Here is a 21,217-nt window from a genome sequence, read left to right on the forward strand (position 1 = left end):
GGATGGCTACAGTCAAAAGAAATCAGATATTAACAAGTATCAGTGATGTTGTGAAGAAACTGAAATTCTCATACACTGCTGGGGGCATGGGGGATGTAAAACGGTGTAGCCAATTTGGAAAACAGTCTGGTAGCTTCTGAAATGGTTACATTTAGATATGACATGACCCAGAAATTTCACTTGCAGGTATAAGAAAATTCACACCCACAAAGTTAACATGAAATCACTCTATACAATCAATATAACAGAATCTAAGCCTTAAGAGTAAGTGGTTCTTTTCCACCACTCTGAACCACAAGCACCTACAACAACACCTTGCAAAGGGGAGACACTTAATAAATGAACAGGAGAATAATCCTGATAAACCCTGTCTACCTTAAAAAGTCAAGGCTAGATATGAGTTGTGAAGAGTATGTAAAATATGGCAAAAGAAATAGAATATATTTACAGGTAGGAATAAGACTGTATCAAGATTTCTAACTGAGACCTCAAATAATAATTGAAATTTACTTTTTGAAAACTAATCTTTTAAGTGTAGGAAAAAAAAACTGGTTAACTTGTAACAAATCAATTATTTTAAGAGCTATTATTAATTTTTCATGTTAAGTAATTTTTGATATTTACTTCAAATTCTTAATATAAAAGTAAATAGTATTTGAGAGAAAATTATAATTAAAATGAATGCACAGCATACCTGTTAACATAGCTGAATTCATATTAGAATATGTTTCAGAGTCTTGAGCTATCCATTGAAAAAGAACACACCACAGCCATTCATTTCATATTAAACCTTTTATTAAAACTCAGTCTTTACAACATATTTAAAATGAAATATTCCACATCAAATATTTAAGAAAAAAATCTCTATATGCAATTATTGGCACATAAATTTAAGAACATAATTAAAATTAAGCTAAATCTATAGATATACAGATGTATCTATATATCTGTATAGATAGATTTCTCTCTATATACATCCAAATTCATGTCAATGACCTGGAATACCTGAGTTTTCAAGTCGGTTTTCCAGATAGTGTGAAACATTTTCATCCACTTTATACAGGGCACAGCCAATCCTTACAGAATAACTTTGGTTGATAGATGCTGTCTCCCAAACACCAAACAGAAGTTCTTATGGGATTAAAGTTTATCTTCAGAGTCTTCTTCCAAGTGGAGGTCAGTCTGTGATGTAAGGAATGACTCCCACGTAGCAAGGCACTGAATAACGGAAACACAGATGAGGAGACCAACAGAAGTTCACTTTCAGAGTGCAAAGAATTCATAAACCCTGCCTCATCTGTCCCTACAGCAATCTTCTCTACTCCTCTCTCCCATCAGCGTACCAGAATCTACGTCATTTCCCACATATTTTCAATCTTAACCGGGATGCTATTGCTAAATCAGAGGAAAACATATTAGATTTAAAAGATAAGCATGGGTTACTTTGTTTAAATAATGCACTGCTACCCCATTGTCAAGAGAGAAAACAGAGCTCAAAGTTACAGATGAAAAGATGAACCCACTTGGAAGTGAGGAGGCATTAGGCAGGTGAACAGAACAGAAAGGATGCATGAATGCCCTGTGCAGGCAAATCCCACCACATCACGGAAGAACTTAGGAAAGCTGATTAACTTTTATTATCATTTCTTTAACTATAAATCAGGTTAAAAACAGTACTTACTGATAAGGCAATTGTGAAAACTAAATTATATAATCTGTATAAATCTCTTTGCAGAATGCCTAGCACAAAGAGTTCAAAACATTAGCAAATATAATATTCTTATTATAATATAAATTATATTATGATGATCTGCTGGGACTGGGTGGTAAGATTTGGTCATTAATATGCTTGGCTATCTTACTACTAAAATAATTAAACAAGAGTTATGCCTAATATACCAACAGAATGAATTCATATTAGAATATGAATTAAGCCAAAATAAGGCAGAAATTGGAAAATGGGAACAATGAACAGATGGGACCCCCCCCAAAAAAGTGTGTGTGTGTGTGTGTGTGTGTGTGTGTAAATGCACACACATAACAGCAAGATAAAAGACTCAAACATAATCATATCAATAATCAATCAATTAAATCAACCAGATACCCAATAAAAGATACAGATGGTCTACTGAATTAAAAAATACCCACATTAATTTTGTTTAAATTGCTAACATTTTAAATAAAAGGACACAAATAGATTAAAATTAAAAGGATGAAAAAATATATATCATGTAACACATGTCAAAAGAAAAGCTAGAATGGCTATATTAATGTCAGAAAAGTAGATTTTAGAGCAAAGATAATTATCAAAGGTAAAAATGATAATTTCACAATGATAAAGGGGCTAATTTATCTAGAGGACACAATTCAAATGTTTACACACAAAATGAGAAAGTTTGAAAATCTGTGAAACAAAATTGACAGAAATACAAGGAGAAAGGCAAATAATTATTATTGATTTTCATACCCGTCTTATGTTTGATAGAATATGCTGAGGAAAAAAGCAATAAAATAGATTTGAATCACATTTTCAATCAAGTTGACCTAACTGGTATCAATAGAACAAAAACAGAACACACATTTTTCTTTAATGTACACATATAACATTTAGCAAGATAGTCCATATTCTGAATCATATTTAGGAATCTCAATGAATTTAAAAAAATTCAAGCAGTATGAATTATGTTCTTTGAATATAATGGATTTAAATTAGAAATTGGTAATAACTATATTAAAAACACCAAATATTTAAAATCCAAGTGGGACAATTATAAATAATCCCCTGTGTCAACATATCAAAAATTGTAATAGTTCAAAAAAGTAGTACATATAGAAACAGCACTAATCACCTACATTAGAAAAGAAGAAAGGTCTTAAACTAATGACTCTGATTTCTACTTTGAAAATTTAAAACACACACCAAAAAAAACCCAAATCAAAACAACAACAGAAAACCCCAGAAAAGATCAGTGGAAATCAATGAAGGATAAAAGAAAAATATTAGAGAAAAAAATAAAGAAACTAAATATTGGATGTTTTGAGAAGATTAATATAATTGATAAATTTTTAGCCATACTGATCATAAAAATAGGTGGTATGAATTATCAATGGTGAGGAATGAAAGGCATAATGTCAGCTCAGATTCTACTGAGGGAAAAAAGGAAATATTGTGAAGAACTTCATGTCCACACTTTTGAAAACATAGATGAAATGGACCCATTGCTCAATAGATACAGACTACCATACTCATTCCATAAGATACAGATAGCCCACATGAATTTAGATTTGCAGTAAATATCTTTCCACAAAGACAACTTCAGGCTCAGAACTCTTCTTTGGTGAATTCTATAACTCTCTTAAGGAAGAAAGCATACTAATCCTACACAAACTCTTCCAGAAAACCAAAATATAGGAGAGGTTTTCAACTGGAACAAAACCAAAGCCATTACAAGAAAAGAAAATGAGCAACCAACTTTATTCATAATCATAGATGCAAAAAAATCTCAAGATTTTAGCAAATCAAATCCCTCAATCTGTCTAAAGAATTACACATCACAACCAAATGGGTGCTTTCCTCAAAATATAAGGTTGGACTAATCATCAACTACCAACCAATATAATTGACTATATTAAATTCGATATCATCTCAGCATAGACAGGAAAAACATTTCCAAATTCCAATATCTATTCCTGATTTTTTTTAAAAGTTTCTCAACAAATTAGAAACAGAAATTCCATATGCTGAGGAAGAACATCTATAAAATTCCTACAGTTAATATTACGTGCAGACATGCAATAAATATTAACCGTTGTTAGTATTTTATTTATTTTCAATGCCAAGAAAAAAAAGAAATTAAAACCTCAGCTTTACAAATAAAAATCTCCTTTACCAAACTTCCAGTATAAAGTATGAAGTAAATGCAAAGATACCAAACTAACTTTTAAAAAATCTGTCTAGGACTTGGGATGTGGCTCAAGTGGTAACACACTCGCCTGGCATGTGCGGGGCACTGGGTTCGATCCTCAGCACCACATAAAAATAAAATAAAGATGTTGTGTCCACCGAAAACTAAAAAAAAAAAATATTAAAAAAATTATCGCTCTCTCTCTAAACAAAAAATCTATCTAGAAGCTTACAAAACAAAGAAAACTATTAAATGGGTTGGGAGGGATGATAGACAGCAGAGTCATAATTCCCATCTGGGGAACCCCTTCACCTTCTTTCTGATGCAGCTTTCTGGTCTCTCTGCAAATGCACACATGATCTAGCAGCTAGTAACCCTGCAAGGCAGCCTAAAGCAATCACTGCTCAGAAGATCTCATATCTTTTTGATAACTGTCAAACATTTAAACAAACTTATAAATGTCCCTGAAGTAAAATTCAAAATAAATTCTGAGACCTCTGTTCTCTTTAGGATTCCTGTCAAATAAGCAATCCAAATTTCACCAAAGAAAGCACTACTCATCAAGGAAACATACTTCCATCATCATCAGATTCTGGCTCAACTATGTTAACTTCATTAGCCATCCAACTCTACTAGTGTTGTGAATGAGCATTTTCATTTCTAAAGTAAGTACTGAAAAGGATAGTGATACCTCGTAAAAGAGACAAAGTTGGTACTGAACTATTATTCCCTTACCATATTCCATACTAGAGTTAGAAAGATTTATGTATTTTGAAATACTAAATGGATAGAACCACTAATATGTAATAACAACAGAAATAACATTACAACTACCTTATATTGATATGAATACTTGGTCAAGCATTATAACGGTTAATTTACATACTACTTTCTTAAATATGATAATAACTATTATGAATCTTATTTTACAGATAAGAAAGCCAAGGCTCAAATGGTTGAAGTAGTACAATTATGATGTTAAGTACAAATATATAGGATAGTCAATGTTTATTGTCACCAAATGGGAAGTAACCGATTGCCTGAATTATCACTGGGATACACTTACAAAGTCACTGGCAAGCAAGACAAGATCTCTCTCTCTTTTACACAGTGGAAAAAGAACAATTTTGGAAGAGGAGGTAAGAAAATGTTTGACTACAGAGGCAATAGGCTGATCAAATTTTAGGAAAGAGTATATACAAAGGTTGTGTATATTGATTCTCTATACATTTCTTAGAAATTATTTCTTTCTTGAAGACAACTACGTTAACACATAGCAGGTTATGTGGCAGGTGCTCAGTAAATGAAATCATATGACAATAGAGAAGGAATGTATTGAATGACTGATGCTTAAATGCTGGTCATCACAAAAACTGTATTCTACCTGAACACTAATGAACTGACATCCTGATTTCTATTGGTCTCTAAACTTATTAATGATAAGTTTTGCCAAACAAGCCTGATCTACACTCAGAATGCTGACCGAAGAAGATCTGGGCCTGCAAAATGAGGATCTGACCCTGAACTATGTCACTCCTGATGTTACTAGTTCAAGATTTTGGAATCTTAGAAGATTTTTTACTAAATAAAAAATTGTATTTTTCAACTGCCCCTTCCAACCAATGTTCAATAATCAGCTGAGTTACCTGGTATCTTTCTTGCACATGTGTAAAGTTCATACACATCTTTTAGAAACAACAAACAGTGAATTCTAAACTCTCTTTATTCTGTCTTCTTATGCTCAGTTCAGTGAGTACCTATTACTGTGCTTGGCTTTGTGATCATTGAAGGATTTAAATAATCATTAAATCAACAACAACAAAAAAATCTTAAAACTGAGTGTAAGACTAGCCTTCATTTCCAAGTTACAGTTTTTAAAGAGTTGTTTCTAATAATGTGGCTTTGCCTTTATTCCCATTTTAAAATCATTACAATCTATGAGGCTAGTTAACATCAGTCAAAATTAGAGTGACAAGTGAAAATATCCAGCATCGGTGCTAGCCTGACCTTTACTAGTTTACCAGTCAGCTCATTCTAGTTGAGATTCTCATATTGTTATAGGAAAAATCAACAAAAGGCGCTCCACTTTCATTTGAATAAAGCGTTCTCATTTTCCATTCATATTATTCCATTTGATGTAACAATGCTCTGATGAAATCAGGTCATCCCAATTTTAGTTAAGAAAACTCATTCTAGAGTACAGTATTATGCTCACCCCATACACCCCTACCCACCTTTCCCCATATGAAACCATGGGGAATGCTCCTCCTCAGTTCCAGGTAAAGATAGTGGCTAAATATGCCATGCATGCTGCTATCCAGGATGTAGGGAGACTAAAACCAAGTTTATTTCAAATGCCCCTTAAGTGAAAATCCAGTGCTTATTTTTCCCAGATGGCTCCAGTAGTCAAAGGTTAATGTTGAAACTTCTCTGGAAGGAGAGAATCCAAAGAGAACCAGCAGGCCAGAAGGGCTAGGGACACACATCCTTGGGAAGCAAAACCTTAAGCTCCTATACATGTTTAAAACCATCTCAAACACAAAGATGGAACACTTAGAAAATGAACCTTTAATTCCAAGACAAACTTAGTTTTGAAAACAAATCTCTTCATTTCAGCAGAGTTACTGATGACTTTTCACCATAAGAAGGGGTAAAAGTCTCTTCAGTTTTTATAAGCAGGTAGTGGTCCCACAAAATGATTGAGTTTTCTTAAGAATAAACAGTGACATTAACGTTGTTACTCTAGATACAATACAACTTCCCATGGGAGTGTCCACATATAAGAATTAATACTGATATTTTCTCAGGCTCATGGGGTATGAGGATGTTCTATCCCATAGTGTGACTGTAGGCAAATCTCTTTATATTTCTAGGCCTATTTGCCTACTCGCAGAAAAGGGGTTTAGACTATGTGTGTCCATTAAGTTTCTTCCCAGAACTAAACTTAAAAGTTTCCAGAGCTTACCTGTGGTCAACAGGAAGGCAACAAATGAGATCCCATACAATGTATTAATAGGCTTCTATAGGATTAGTGCTACGGTTTGGATCTGAAATGTCCCCAAAGGCTCATGCTCTGAAAGCATGGTCCTCAATCCAACTAGGTTCAGAGATAGGGCTTTTGGACAATGGTTAGACCATAAGGACTCTAACCTCATCAGTGGACTGATCCCTTTGATAGATTATTCCATTGATAGCTGAATAAACTACTGGGACTGATATAGAGGAAGTAGGTCAGGAGAGGCATGCATTGGAGGGTTTATCTTCCCTGGCCCCTTCATTATTTCTCTGTGCCCTGTCTGCCATGAGCTGAGAAATCTTCTTCTGCCAGGCCCTTCCACCATGATATTCCTGCCTTTGAGCCAGCCAACCATAGTCCCTCTAAGTTAGGATTTTAATCACAGAAACAAAAAGCTGAATAACATACATAGTTTGACTCAGTATGGAATGTGGCAAGCATTAAGTTGTACCTCCCCTTTCTAACTATTTGTAAAATAATTATCATTATAAATAGTTTCTAAAGATAAGTATGATAAATATGATAAATATTCTCAATCACCATTATAGCTTTATTACTATACTAACCTACATTTACTGAATGCTTATTATGTACAAGATACTGAGTGAGAAATGCTTTTCATTCATTCGTTTAGCAACTTTAAAACCTATTTTATATATTGGCAATTACAGGCTCACATAAAATTAGTGGCTTGAGATATATGCTAGCTGAAACTCCTGGAAAGATATTAATAAACAAGAAAGTTTAAAAACAACTTACATTTGATGACTCACTGGGAATATTAAACTTTGCTTCTAAAACTTTTCTTTCATCTTCACATATCCCATTGCACACACACATATATGTACAAGTATATTTTAATACCCAATAAATCTATGATGAGGTAGGTACTTCTAAGTTCACTTTATAGAAGAGGATACTGAGGATAACTGAAGGAGGTGAAAGAGAATCACTGAAAGGTCACTGTGCTCAAAGTCACAAGTTATGCCCATCCAAAACCCATGCTCTTAGCCACCACAGGCAAATGCCACAGGTAAAGCTCACCTCTTCATGGAAATAGCTACTGGAAAACTTAGTTCCATCCAAATTATCACATAAGTCAAAATTAGTAAAGTATGACCTATGTACGACTTCATTAATAAAATAACTAGAAATTTGCCTAAAATAATAACAATGATACTTATCATTGTAAAATGATAAAAAGCCAAACCTTACTATATATTTCCATTAAAACCATTTTAAGTCAAAAGTTGCTGTGTTTCTATTTTTCTCCACTAATTTAGAGAGTACCATGATAACTGCATCATTCTCAACAAACTAACAATATGAAATATAATTCAGTGTCCCTAAGTATTTTAATGTTGATTTAAATGAACTTGGGAACAGATGATATCACCTACATTTAAGGGAACAGTGGAGTTCTAATTCATAATTATTTTTACAATAGGTCACTATCATTGCAAAGTTATGTAGTACAAATAAAAATTATAGATCATATAATAAGGGTAATAGATGTATAACGTCTTAATAATACCTTTTATCACCTAAACCTAAGATGTGAAATACTAGTGAAAACTTTCAGTAGCCGCATATTTTGAAATTCTGAACTATAATAAGCCTGGAAAAAAAGCAAAGATGATTCTGATAGAGAAAAGAAATTTCTATTATTTGCAATAGCTCAAATTATCCACTGAATTTCATTTTTGGAAAAGCCTAAATTCAACTTCTAAGAATCATTTGCCAATTTATAATTTTAGAAGTATCTGTAACCTTAAAATCATAATTTGCATATTTTCCTAAAATTACTTTTATACATCTCTCAGGAATGTGAGTGATAAGTTTGCATTTGTAAACACTACAATAATACTCAAAATGACGGCAACAGAGATTGCAGAGGACTCATTAGCTACAAACGCCATCTTGTGGTCCATTTATTTATTATTCTGTAGTATTGCTCTGAAGATGTCTACCCTAATAGAAAGATCCCTAGATGTAATTTATTCCATTTCCTCTCATTTTTACACATGGGATACATTTGTGCTCCAAAAGATCTAAAATATGGAAAATTTTATAGGAGGGATTCATATAAAAGCCTAAATTTGAATTCATATCTTTTCAACTCATGCTTTCTATATATCCTAGCATCACTAATTTTGACTTAAAACAAGTCAGTTGCATGAAATTTGTCCTGTTAAATATAAATAATGAATACTCCAAGTATCGGGTGTACATGTTTTTATTTAACCATTCACTGAAATACAACAAACTGTAAGAGAGCACATTTATCTTTAGATTACTGGTAAATTTATCAAGGTACAACTCTGGTGTTGAAGCACATTATTTTAAAGCATTATGTGTTCTAATTTCAGTCTCCTAAAGATTTGTGAAGGGTGTGTATATGAATGGGGCAAGGTGAGGGATAAAGAAAAAAGTGTCAAAACCTTTGTCAGATTCAAATGGGCAGAGAAGACATGGTTAAGATATATGATTAGCTAGTGGCATCATGATACACAACTCCAGTATTTTTCACTAGTAAATTCACTCCAGTATTTTTCACTAGTAAATTCACTAGTTATCAAGGTGTTGTATCATGCATTGTATCATGAACATGTGTGTTAAACCATTTCTTTTTCTAATCCCCTTCCATTCAAATCTCTGATTAATTTAACTTCACAAAACATGCATTTAGTCCAAAGGATGGGTCACTGCTATGGTGTAAATGTACATTTCACACCTAAGCTTAATTTCATTTGTGCAGACAACTGAGATATAATTATATTATAGAATACAGGGGAGTGGTAAGAATATTTTAATAGAAGTTTTTAAGAAAGTAGAAACTTAACAAAACAAAAATCTTCCAGATTTATATGCAACATAATAAAAGAGTTCCACAGGTAGGTAGAGCTGTAGCTATGACTTTTGGATATCTAATTAAGAACAGAAATCATCATCTAATCTTAATTGCAGATGCCTTTGAGTTCAGATTATAATTCTTGCTTCTTCACTTATCCAAAATTCCTAGTAACAATCTGTCAAACTGAAAAGGCAGTTTTGTGTTCTCTGAGGTGGCTAGTCTCCAAAGATACCTCCTCCCCACCAACAGTCAGCCAGTAACAGATGACTGCAAGAGCCTATTATGAGCAGTCCAAAAAGGTTTAAAATAAAAAATCATCCATTGATGATTCTGGATACACGGTCAATGGTGAAGTCTCTCCTCAGTAAGAATATAAAGTTTCAAAGTTCTAAGGCCGTATGAGGCTATTTCATCTCTCATTCTGGTGGTCTGCTCATTTTTATCATAAACTTCTAGATTCTATTTGAAATAAGACTGGCTTGCTTGATAATAAAATGATGTCTATAATACAAGATGGTAAAAAGGAGGACAAGACGATTACGGTTGATTTCTTTAGAAGAAACACAAGGAGAAAGTGCCTAGCTATCAGTGGATTGCTATTTAATGGCATTAAGATGATGAAAAGTGGATATTTCCCTGTTGATGAAGGCAACAATACCTGAATGAAATGGGTGGTCCATAGAGAAATAGTGTGACACAGCCTGAATCTCCTAACGCAGGCATTCAGGCTTCTAGTAAGTGCCTCCAATGGAGAAGACTAACTAATATGAGTTCAAGGAGGTAACAGATTGGAAAACTTGTAAGCCTCTGAGCCTCTCAAGCAGGTATGTTTGCTTTGCAGGAAACCTAACCCACACATGATTGGGCTCTTAGATTCCAGAATGTATAACGTAGTTGTCAAACGTTCTTCATATGGTACAAAGATACTGACTGTTCTTTTGTGAAGGAGTGTTTTTAGCATCATCAGGAAATTTCTGTTGCCGGGTCCAAGGGTTTAAGTTAAGCTTTTGTAACTGTTAGGTAAAATAAAAAGCACCCTGATATGGATTGAAAAATCCATGTCCTAGATAATTCTGGACTATCCCAACTCTAGTTAACCTTGGTTGTATAAGGAAAGGGAGTTTAACGAAGGTATCCCTTTAAACAGATTTAACCTAAGAGAGCCAATATAAAAAAATAATGATTTAATACAGGCTATCTATTATGCCACTTTTCCAAAATATTAAAAGAAAACCTAGATACTACCTGTCATTCCTTTGGCTCAGAACTAAACAACTCTATCTGGATATAACCTTTGCCACTTCCATCCTCTCTCTCCAAGACAGGCTGCTCACAAAGAGTTGAGTATTATCAGGTGATTGTGTACAGCACGCATCACAAATTACAGAGGAAGTCAGCTACTCTGGAAACAGGTGTCATTGTTCCAGTATTCCCACCATTCTGCAGCCATATTTAGTATTAACTTAGGAGAGAAACTTGGCCTGCTACGTGGAGGCCTGTCAATCTTCCCTCCAGGAGTCAGTGTAGAATGAAGGGCTTCAACTGGGGCTCTGTAAGCACTGCTTTCCAGACAGTAAAGGAAGGATTATTATACCATCCATTGAAAAAATAAATAAACAATATACCCAGCCTTCTCTTTTTGTGGAAATGTATAGTTTTTGTTTTATCTCTTCAAACATACTAGGTTTTACTTACCTCTTTTTTGTGTGTTTGCTGAACCCTATCAATACATACTTGCATTCCTCTTTATGGAGAAAGAAGGAGTGGAATAGACATGAGTCAACTCCGTTTGCTCAGTTTCCATAAGGGACTCGTTTTATTAATTTTGTTACAGTTATTATAGAAGTTTTTTGCTTCCAAAGGGTTACTCACAACCACTCTGATTTGACTCTGGTACTGTTGGGAAGTTTTCCACTATTTCCCTCCAAACCTCACTTCCTCCTGAACTGCCCTCCCTGACACTTCCTGTTCTTTTCCGTATTCATCTGAGACTGCACCCCCTCTTTCATCTTCACAGTCACAGTCCATGGTCCACGGGTGTAATCAGAGCTCATTCTTTATCTGCCTCACTCTTCACTTTTCAGAACTGCTCACTCCTCTTAAGTCATGTTCTCTTTTAAAGTCGATGACTTTGAAAGTATAACTAGCTTTTCTATAATTTTTAAAGCCACTTTACTAAATTCTAGGGAATATGACTGAGAATGGCCAAGGTTTCTTTCCATTGCTTTCCCTCTTAGATTTTGGAAAACAAAATAAAACAGTATGAAGTATCACCACTTACCTAGGCTCTTTTCTGAACCCCCTCAACCCCTCAAAAACTGTTTCTCTTTCACTAATAGAATAGTACACTCCTTTGTGGTTGAGTTTTGAGCAGCCATCTAAGCTGGAGATAGCAGGGATACAGGGTTAAAGGTATAGGCCCTGAATCGATTTTCTGCTTATCCAACCTCTGTCCTTTTCCTTCTGCACTTTACAATACAGGAAAGAGAAAGAGAAAGGGAGGAGAATGAGACAGGTGAATCACCAGGAAGCATTACCAAATATTTTCAAAGATTTCAAATCCTTCCAATGTAAGAAACCAAGGAAAAAATATACAAAACAAAATGGTAACTAACAACTCCACTGGAACTGAGTTGCCAAAGGAGTTTTTCAATGGGACAACCGGATCTTAAAACTGATTCTTTCAACATAGGATAGTAGTGAGTGAAAGAGAATATAACGCTTTAAAAACAAAGCAGCATGGAAAAAAAAAAACAAACAAAACAGTATGAAGTAGCACCACTTACCTGTTCATAATAGTGGATATTCTCCTCAGCCATATCTGTAAATGCTGACTTGATATCATTTTGCATATTTAGTTTCCATCTTTCCCAATCTGCTTTCAGGGCATTATTAGCACATTCTACTTTATCTTCAAGTTTTCCAATCTCTTCTGTAAGCTGAAGTAAACCACAAAGAGAGAGAAATTGATCTATGTAGTCTTGCTATGAGGTGAATTCATCGAATTTAAGTAGAACATGATATCAAAACAGCTTGAGAATAACATTTTAAAAAGCTACCAGTATTTATCACATGTACTAGTTAAAGTAAAAAGAACATTGAATTTGGTCAGGGCCATTGAACAGAGTTCTAAGCTCTGCCACCAAGTAGCACTTAACCTTGGTAAATCTTTCAACCCTGGGCTTCAGTTTCACTATTTACGAAAAGAAGGAAATTGAACAACAATTATCTCAAAATTCTTTTATACTAACACTCTCATTAGGGTGACAATAATTATTATTATTGTGACAATAATTATTTGTTAAAAGATGTAATTTCATTCATTTATCTTCCTAGTCTTCAATTGCTTTTAAGAAAGCTCAATTAACTGACATGTTATAGCATTCACATAGATTATGTTGTCCAGCCTGAAGGCCCAGGGATTAACTTGAACAGTTTTACTCAGATAACTGGAAACAGAGACAGGTTTATATCTCAAGATGCTAGACCCCAAATCTAAGGTCCATTAGGAACGTTTAGGGTGGTATTACACCCCTCCCTATCTTACCCACCAAACTAAGCATGCAGTCCACTGACTTATTCTTTATATGTGGCAGACTAATATATTTTACACTTATATATTTTATTCATATTGTTTATATATATATATATATATATATATATATATATATATATATATATGTGTGTGTGTATATATATATGTGTGTATCGTGTGTGTGTGTGTGTGTGTGTGTGAGTGTGACTGTGTATATATGTATAGCTTCCTGACTGTACCAAGCATTCATCTAGGACCTGGAAAATGAGTACTGAAGATAATAGACAAAAATTCCTGCTTTAGTAGAGCTTATACTCTGCTGGGGAGAGAGAATCTATAAGCAATATAAAATATTAACTATCAGCCAGTAATAAAAGCTAAAGAAATAAATGAAACAAAAAAAGTTGATAGAAAATGTTATAATGCTCAAACTTCAGATTAGGTGACCAAAGAAAACCAAAATAAGAAATCATCATTTGAATAAATTTCTAAGGAGACATGTGAGTGAACCATGGCATTCTAAATGGGAAAGAGATCCTGGCAGAGGAATCAAGAAGGCAGTTGACCTCAAGTGGAAGCATGACTGGCTCTTCTAGAACAAGGCGACCAGCACAGCTTCAGCACAGTTAGAAGGAACAGGGGAGATTCAAGACGGGTCAGACAGGTGGTGGGTGATTGGATCACAATGAGCCGTGTAGTCTGTGGGACAGCTCTGGGTTTTACTGTATGAGATCCAAAGCCATGAAGATTTAAGAAGAAATGACTTCTTCCCTCCTAAGTTTTAAATGGGATATTATGCGTCACCACCATTTCATAACTGTGTATATTTGTAATAGGTCCCTGAGTAAGAAGAATTTCTATTTCAAACATGTTACAATGTGAAAATATCTTAGAATCAATAAAATGTATTGTTTCTGATATATATATATATATATGGTATGGGAAATCTATTTCAATGGTAACATTGAGTTTCATTGGGGGGAAGTATGTGTGTGTGAGAGAGAGTTTTAAATTTCTTGTTCTGTTTTTTTGGGGGGAGAACCATATCAATGAGGCCATTTAGTACTTTATGGGTATGTGTATTCTTTGGGGCAATGATTTTGCTAACTCTTAGAGAACCTGTCTAATGGGATATTAATTGAATAACTAATGATGACAGGCTGTAGGTGCTAAGGGATAAGCTAAAAGTAAAATTGTTAAAGGTCAAACTCATTTAACATCTATGTCCAACAGACAAAGCTTCAGGGCTGTTAGAAGCCTCACTTCTCTGAGTTGTTAGATGGGGTTTTATCATTCAAATATTAAGTAGTAACTCAATGTTTCTCCTCCTCCACCTAGGGTCAAAAAGCACACATAGCAGTTGTAACCACACTGTTATTCTCTAGTTAGTCTTTGTGGTCTAACGTTGCAATCTATTGGAATGAGATTGCTGAAAGAGGTGGCCCCCCAGGAATTGGCTTTAGGAAACACAGCATCAGAATCATATATTTTCTCTTCCTCCCTTTCCTATTGAAGCTTGTAATGGGGTTTCTGTAATAACAGATTTATAGCAAAGGGTTTTCCCTTGTCAATCTGTAAATCCCCTTCATTGAAGACTCCAGGTCAGGTTGGTGGATGGTTTCTTCACTCCCTAGAGAAAAGGTTTTGTAAGACTCACTCTCACCTCCAGAGAGGACTGAGATGAAGAGGACTGGCTATGGGTTAGGTCAACATCAGCTTAAGTCCTGCTTCTTTCATAAGCTATGTGACATTGGATAAGACTCCCTGTCGAAGCAGTAGTTTATTCATCTAGAAAACATAAAAATGATAATACTCGCTTCATAGGGATTTTTAAGAAAACTGCACAAAATTTAAAAAAAAAACACTGTTTCATATCCTGCCTGACAATTTGCCTACTATATGCTCTCTATGCCCATCACCATTATCGTCATCAGTATTAGCTGGCAAAACTGACACTGATCCTCTCTCTTTTGGTATTTTGGTCTCCGGCAACATGTCATTCTCCTGCCAGACCTGGGTCTAACTTGATTTCCATTGCTATTTCTTTCTTTATTATTTCAACTGGGAAAGGAGAAACAAGACAGGAATTTCCTCACACTGAATAATCTTCCATAATTTCAAATTGGAAAAACACTAATTGATAATGACCATGATCATGTTATTCAAAGAATGATCTGGACAACATCTTGCCTAACAATTTATAAATGCATAATATAATTAGATGTCTTTCTCTTCGATTTACTTCAATTTTAGCCATTTCTTTGATGCACGGATTATGTATTCTGACTCCACTACCTGTCCAGGTTCTGAAAGAGCACACCAAAAGTTAACCAAAGTGGGAGAATAAGATGTATTAAGATACCTTCCAGGACAAAGGAGCCCCTCTCTTGCTCCAGTGCCTCCTCCAACACCACAAAGCAGGGTTCAATAGTTCTAACCATGGGAAATCCAATTCATAGATTCTACTGAAAAATGGGGGAAAGTTGGGATAAGGAGGATTTAAAGTTTACATAATTCTTTTCACAGATGCTGGCGGCAATTGGGCCCTCTGTTGGAAAAACTGAAGAAGCAAGCAATGCTTTTTGCCCACAAAATGTCGCAATACCAGAATTAAGTAACAATAAAAGATTGTAAGATAATAAAAAAGGGTTTATGTTTAACAACAAGGCTAATGGGTAATTTCTAGCTACAGTCACTCAATTAAATGAAAGTCATTAATACTAAGAACTCAAACAAAACAATATCATTCTCCAATATTCCATATCAATAGAAGGGGAATAGAAGTAATAAGAATAATTTATTGCATTTCTGCCATGGGTCATTGTTTTAAGCTATATATTTATATTATTTCATCTAATTTGCATAAGCATGTTGTAAATTGGATATTATCATCTTCCTATTATAAGCCAGGAAACTGGGAGAAAGAACTAACGGAGATTACAGTTGTTTGTGGCATTTCAGCAATTCAAATCAAGGTCTGCCAAATATATGTCCCATCTATAACCATTGGATCGGACCAGGAACAGAGCTGGCTTGCCTGTGATTTTCAAGGTTGAACTAATTCAGCTCCTATCTCAATGAGTTTGTAATCTATTAAAATAAAGACATGCAAAAGTAAAGCAAAAACCAAAAGCTATAATAAAAAGTAAATATTCATGCAGGAAAAAATAAAGATACAGAATGGAAAATTAATTCTAAATTCTGATTATGGAATATTTTGACTGTTAATTCACATGGCAGTGACTGGGACAAAGAAATACCTGGGTGCGAGAATGGTACGAACACAACCAGAGAGGTGATATGCTATAGTATGGGATAAAAGAGCAGAGAGAGCTTAGTTTAAAGTCTGGAGTGGGCAAGGAAAAACCTGAGAAATCCAAGTGGAAAGGTAGATTGAAGATTGACCACTAGAGGGTGGAAATGATATGGAGCATGAAATGGATTCTGCAGGAAATGTAAGCCACTGAGGGTTTCGACCAAGACAGAATCAGATAGATTCCTTAGACAGAGGTGTGTAGGGTGGTTAAAGGAGAGGGGAAGTGTGGAAGGAAGGAAACCTTTTAGATTAAATTGGCACCAAGAAGATAACCAGGAACACCAATCAGGATCTGATTTGTTCCCACTCACTCAACTCACCCTGCAGCATTTGCTCAGCATCCATCTAAGAGGCTCTGTTAAAAACTAAAATAGAGGGTGAAGAAATGGATTTTGCCCTTATGAACTCCTGCAGACATGGAGAAATATAAATGCAACAGGATAAAGAACATGCAAGGTATTTCATGCAAATCAAAGGACAGGTGTAAATGCACAGAGGCATGTTTACTTTTGAGTTTCCAAAGAGTTGCAGGTGGCTCATTAGGATTGGTAGTACTCAGAATGAAAAGGGGGAACAGTGAATGATGAAGACAGACAGGCAGGTGACTGTCAGGTCCTAAAGGAGTTTTTCCTGCAGTCATTTGGATTTAGAAGATGATAAATGGAGCCCTGAAGGAGTTTAAGAAAAGGGACTGGGGACAGTAACAACAATCAGATTCCTGATACCAGATGAGATAAAATGCTGAGAGGCAGAATCGGGAGAGTCTGGTGCCTGGCTAGCTGTGGGCACTGGGAGAAAGGACTGTGTTGCTGATAAGGTGAACTGGAGAACAGGTGGGGTAGGAGTTGAAAGCCTGAAGACAACAGCAGTAAAACAAGCACTTCTTGTCCCAAATTGTCCTGTTTTGCCTGCTGAGACTCAGTGTTATACAAACATTAAAACCCATTCAGTTACATGACATCAAACTTCAATTCTGGGATACCTGCAGGAGCCAGGGTCACATTTATACTTTGAAACTTCCAAAATGATTTTGCTATACTGATTTAGGTGCTTTGGACAAGTTGGAAGTGAGACAGATCTACCAATTGACATACCAATTACACCCAAGCAAAACTGAATATTTTTAATTACAAAGTAGAGCTATATGTTTAAGGAAGAGAAATAAAACTCTAAGGAAATCTCAGCACAGCTGATGTGCAAAGCTGAAGATCCTTTTCGGGAGGGACTTTTCCACATTATCAAGGTGCTATAGTTTGCATCTCAGATGTTCCCCAAAGGCCTATGTCAAAGGCTTGGTTTCTGGCCTGTTGCACTACTGGGATGTGGTGGAACCCTTAGAAGGTGGGGTCTAGTGGAAGGTGGTTATGTTGTTGGGGTGTGCTCTTGAAACAGATACTGGTATCCCTGCTCCTCCTCTCTTTCATTTTGCTTCCTGGTTGCTACAAGGTAAACTGGCCCCTCCATCATGCCACAATGTACTATGCTGTTATAGGGCCAAAGCAACAGGGCAAAGTGACCATGGACTGAAACCTCTAAAACTCTGAGTCAAAATGTTTGATCCCCTCAGGTATTTGGTCATAGTGACAGAAAACTAATATGTAATGTTCTGAACTTGATACATTAGTGCATAAATTGCTTTGGAATTTTTTCCAGAATTAAGAATAAAACAAAACAAACAAACAACAACAACAAAATGATTCTATAAAATTAATGATCCACTTCAGTAAAATACACACAGATACAAGCCTGGTCTATTTGTTACCTGTGACTTTTTTTAACTGAATCATTTATTTTGAAGTGCTAAGTTTTGGGAGTTATGTGAAAACTATAAAATATTTTACAAGTTCTAAGTAATTTGAATGTCATTCACATTCAAATAGTAGCTTTAAGTATGATGCACCTATAGTAGAATCAAGTCATAAAAAGAAATGTAAACAAATTCAAGAAAGTTGATATGTATCATGATTGGATTCTAGGAAATCTGATCTGAAATATAACTGAAAATTTTTCTACTAAAAGCTCAAAGAAAAAAAGGCAGCTTAGAGAATTTAGAAGCAGCACCTGTTTATCAAGAAAACCAATTTAGGATTACTGTATCCTGAAAAGATAATAGACTTTATTTCCTTAGTTAGTGAATGTTTATTCCTGTCTGCAGTGGGCAAGGCCTATGGCAGACCAAAGACAGACAACCTAATAAACATATAGTTTCTTCATGTACTTGGGGCTAAATTAGTGTTGTTACAAAACAAAACAAACAAAACAGGATTCTTAAACTTTGGAGTTCACCTTTATTCTAGAAAAAAAGGTGAGATTAAACTTTTATTGTTGTTGTTGCTGTTTAAACTATTGTTCCTGAAAGAGGAACATGATCAAACTTTGGTAAGCTTGTAACATATGTCACTAAAAACCCCTATTATTGAATAAGAGAAAAACAAAGTGAGAACAAAATTTGTTGAAGCCCCCAAAAGTAAAAAGTCTTAGAGAAAGAAATTAAAGGAAATAATGAAGCAAACAAATGAAATAATAACAACAACAACAACAAAAACACCCCAAATAAATCCACTATATTAAATTTTAAACGTAATATTAATATTAATATTTAGTTACTATATTTCATTATTTTCCATCCATGGAAAGTGCACTCCAAGAAGTGAGGTGTCAAACAGAAGAACAAAAGATCCACAAGCTTTGTTTTATATCCCATCAACTGGAGGTGTCCCAGGCCATCAGAAGGGGGTCCATTCCTGCTTGTCAGATTGGACTTGTTTTGTTTCTTTGATTCTGTTCAAGGAGAATCATCCTGTAACTAAAAAGCCCAAGAGCAGATGCACAGGTCCCATAAATAACAGATACAACTCGGAATTCTGGCCTTCATATTGTCAATGTCTGTAGGTCACATGGGGAAATTAATGTGGGTGAATCCAAGCAGATCATTCACTATTACTAGAAAATGAAAGCTACCTTCTGGTTGCATGGCCTTGTGGGAACATTTTCATCACTGTAAGCCATTGTGCTATTTTTAACCGTATTTAATTTTGAAGCACATATGGCTGCTAATAACACCATAGGTGCACACAATCTCTCAAGCCCATTCAGTCACACTGCAGTTTTCTTCCTTACAAACCCTCAACACTGGCTTGAGATGAAACCGATCCAAAACTCTGCAGGATTCTGATAATTTTCATAAATAGCTTATAGAAATTTTAATTTTCTGTTACTTTTATAACTTTAAATTTGCCAGAACATATTTTCACATAAATCCAACCATCAGAAATAGATCCCATATTAGAGAAGAGTTACATAAATATAAGCAAATGATTAATTTATTGGCTTTTTAACCAAATTAACTCAAATACGAAAAGTAAAAAAAATATTTTTCCCGGCAGAGTATATAAGAACAGTCTCTACCAATTTATAAAAAGGTTAAGGGGATAAAACACTTTAGAATCTTTTAAGAGAATTTTTTTTCCTGACAAAATGTTATCTTTGAAATTATATCACAAATATCTATTTATTTATATTTAAAATTTACAGACGTGAATTGTATTATCACAAGATTAAGGTAGCAAATACGGTATAGAAAAAAGACTTTTTAAATTGTTTAAAACCATGTGCTCCAAAAATACAAATCGCTAAAAATGCTTTATAACAAATTTTGGAGACAAATGTTGTAAAATTGAATTACTTGTATACTCATAACTGAAGAAGAGATAAATCCAATGTAGACAGTGTGCATATATTTGATTTAACATTACACACTTGAAATAACTAGAATTTTCTTCATGGAAGTTAAAATGTCCTTAAAACAATTAAGTAAGTCTTCTGTTCTTAAAACTTTTAAATTTGACCTTTTTGCTGCCATTTCTAAGCAGTGTTTCCAGTTAGAGGCCAGGAATTCCACATTTATCAATAAAAATAACACTTATTTTAATTCACTAAGCTATCTTTCAGGTGGACCTGGAGAGATTATTTGGATTTTCTAGCAGAATGTACAACTATTTTATAATTTAGAAGAGCTCTGGATTTAGCAAGGAAAGAGAGGGATGAGCTTTTGGAGGGACATGTCCAAAAAAAAAAAAAAAAAAATGAGGAAACATCTACCCAGTTAGATGAATGATATTGCCTTTGTTATCAAGAAAACAAACTGCCCTGATCAACTTTACATTCTTGCTTGAAGGCTTTTTGATCATCCTAATATCTTTGTTTTCTCTGTCTCTAACACCTCAAAGACAGCTTGATAGTAATAGTAATAAGGAGTAGGGAATTCATAAGAGATGTCTGGAGGTTATGGCGAAGGGTAGAGTTAGCTCAGGGAGCTATGATCCAGCACGTTTGTAGCACACAGCAGATTCTTAACATATGCCTGCTAAGTTACCGTTTCTGAGAAACTATTATGATCAGTCCTGCCCTGTGAGTCACATATGGTATCTCACTCAACTGTCTCTGTAACTCTTTCCCCTCAATCCAGCTGGCCCAACTTTCAGTAACACAAAAGTAAGATCTGGCATGAGATACAGGTCCCTCCCTGTAACTACACTTCCACTGTAGGCTAGTTCTCAACAATGTTTTTCTTCTTCCAAATTGTTTGGCA

General features: G+C 34.8%; 1 protein-coding gene across 3 annotated transcripts in view; it reads right to left on the reverse strand.

The window, feature by feature from the left end:
* Positions 1-777: 777 nt before the first annotated feature.
* Positions 778-21,217, reverse strand: part of Snx7 (sorting nexin 7) — a 77,611-nt gene continuing 57,171 nt past the window's right edge. For all 3 annotated transcript variants that reach the window (XM_015500851.2, XM_048814398.1, XM_048814397.1), the window contains exons 8-9: positions 12,562-12,714; positions 778-1,218 (exon numbers count right to left, since the gene is read on the reverse strand). In XM_015500851.2, the coding sequence (XP_015356337.1) occupies positions 1,141-1,218; positions 12,562-12,714 (231 nt within the window). In that variant the 3' untranslated portion in view covers positions 778-1,140. The remainder of the gene's footprint in view (positions 1,219-12,561; positions 12,715-21,217) is intronic.

This window comes from Marmota marmota, unplaced genomic scaffold (genome assembly GCF_001458135.2).
Source record: "Marmota marmota marmota unplaced genomic scaffold, marMar, whole genome shotgun sequence".
Classification (NCBI taxonomy): Eukaryota; Metazoa; Chordata; class Mammalia; order Rodentia; family Sciuridae; genus Marmota; species Marmota marmota.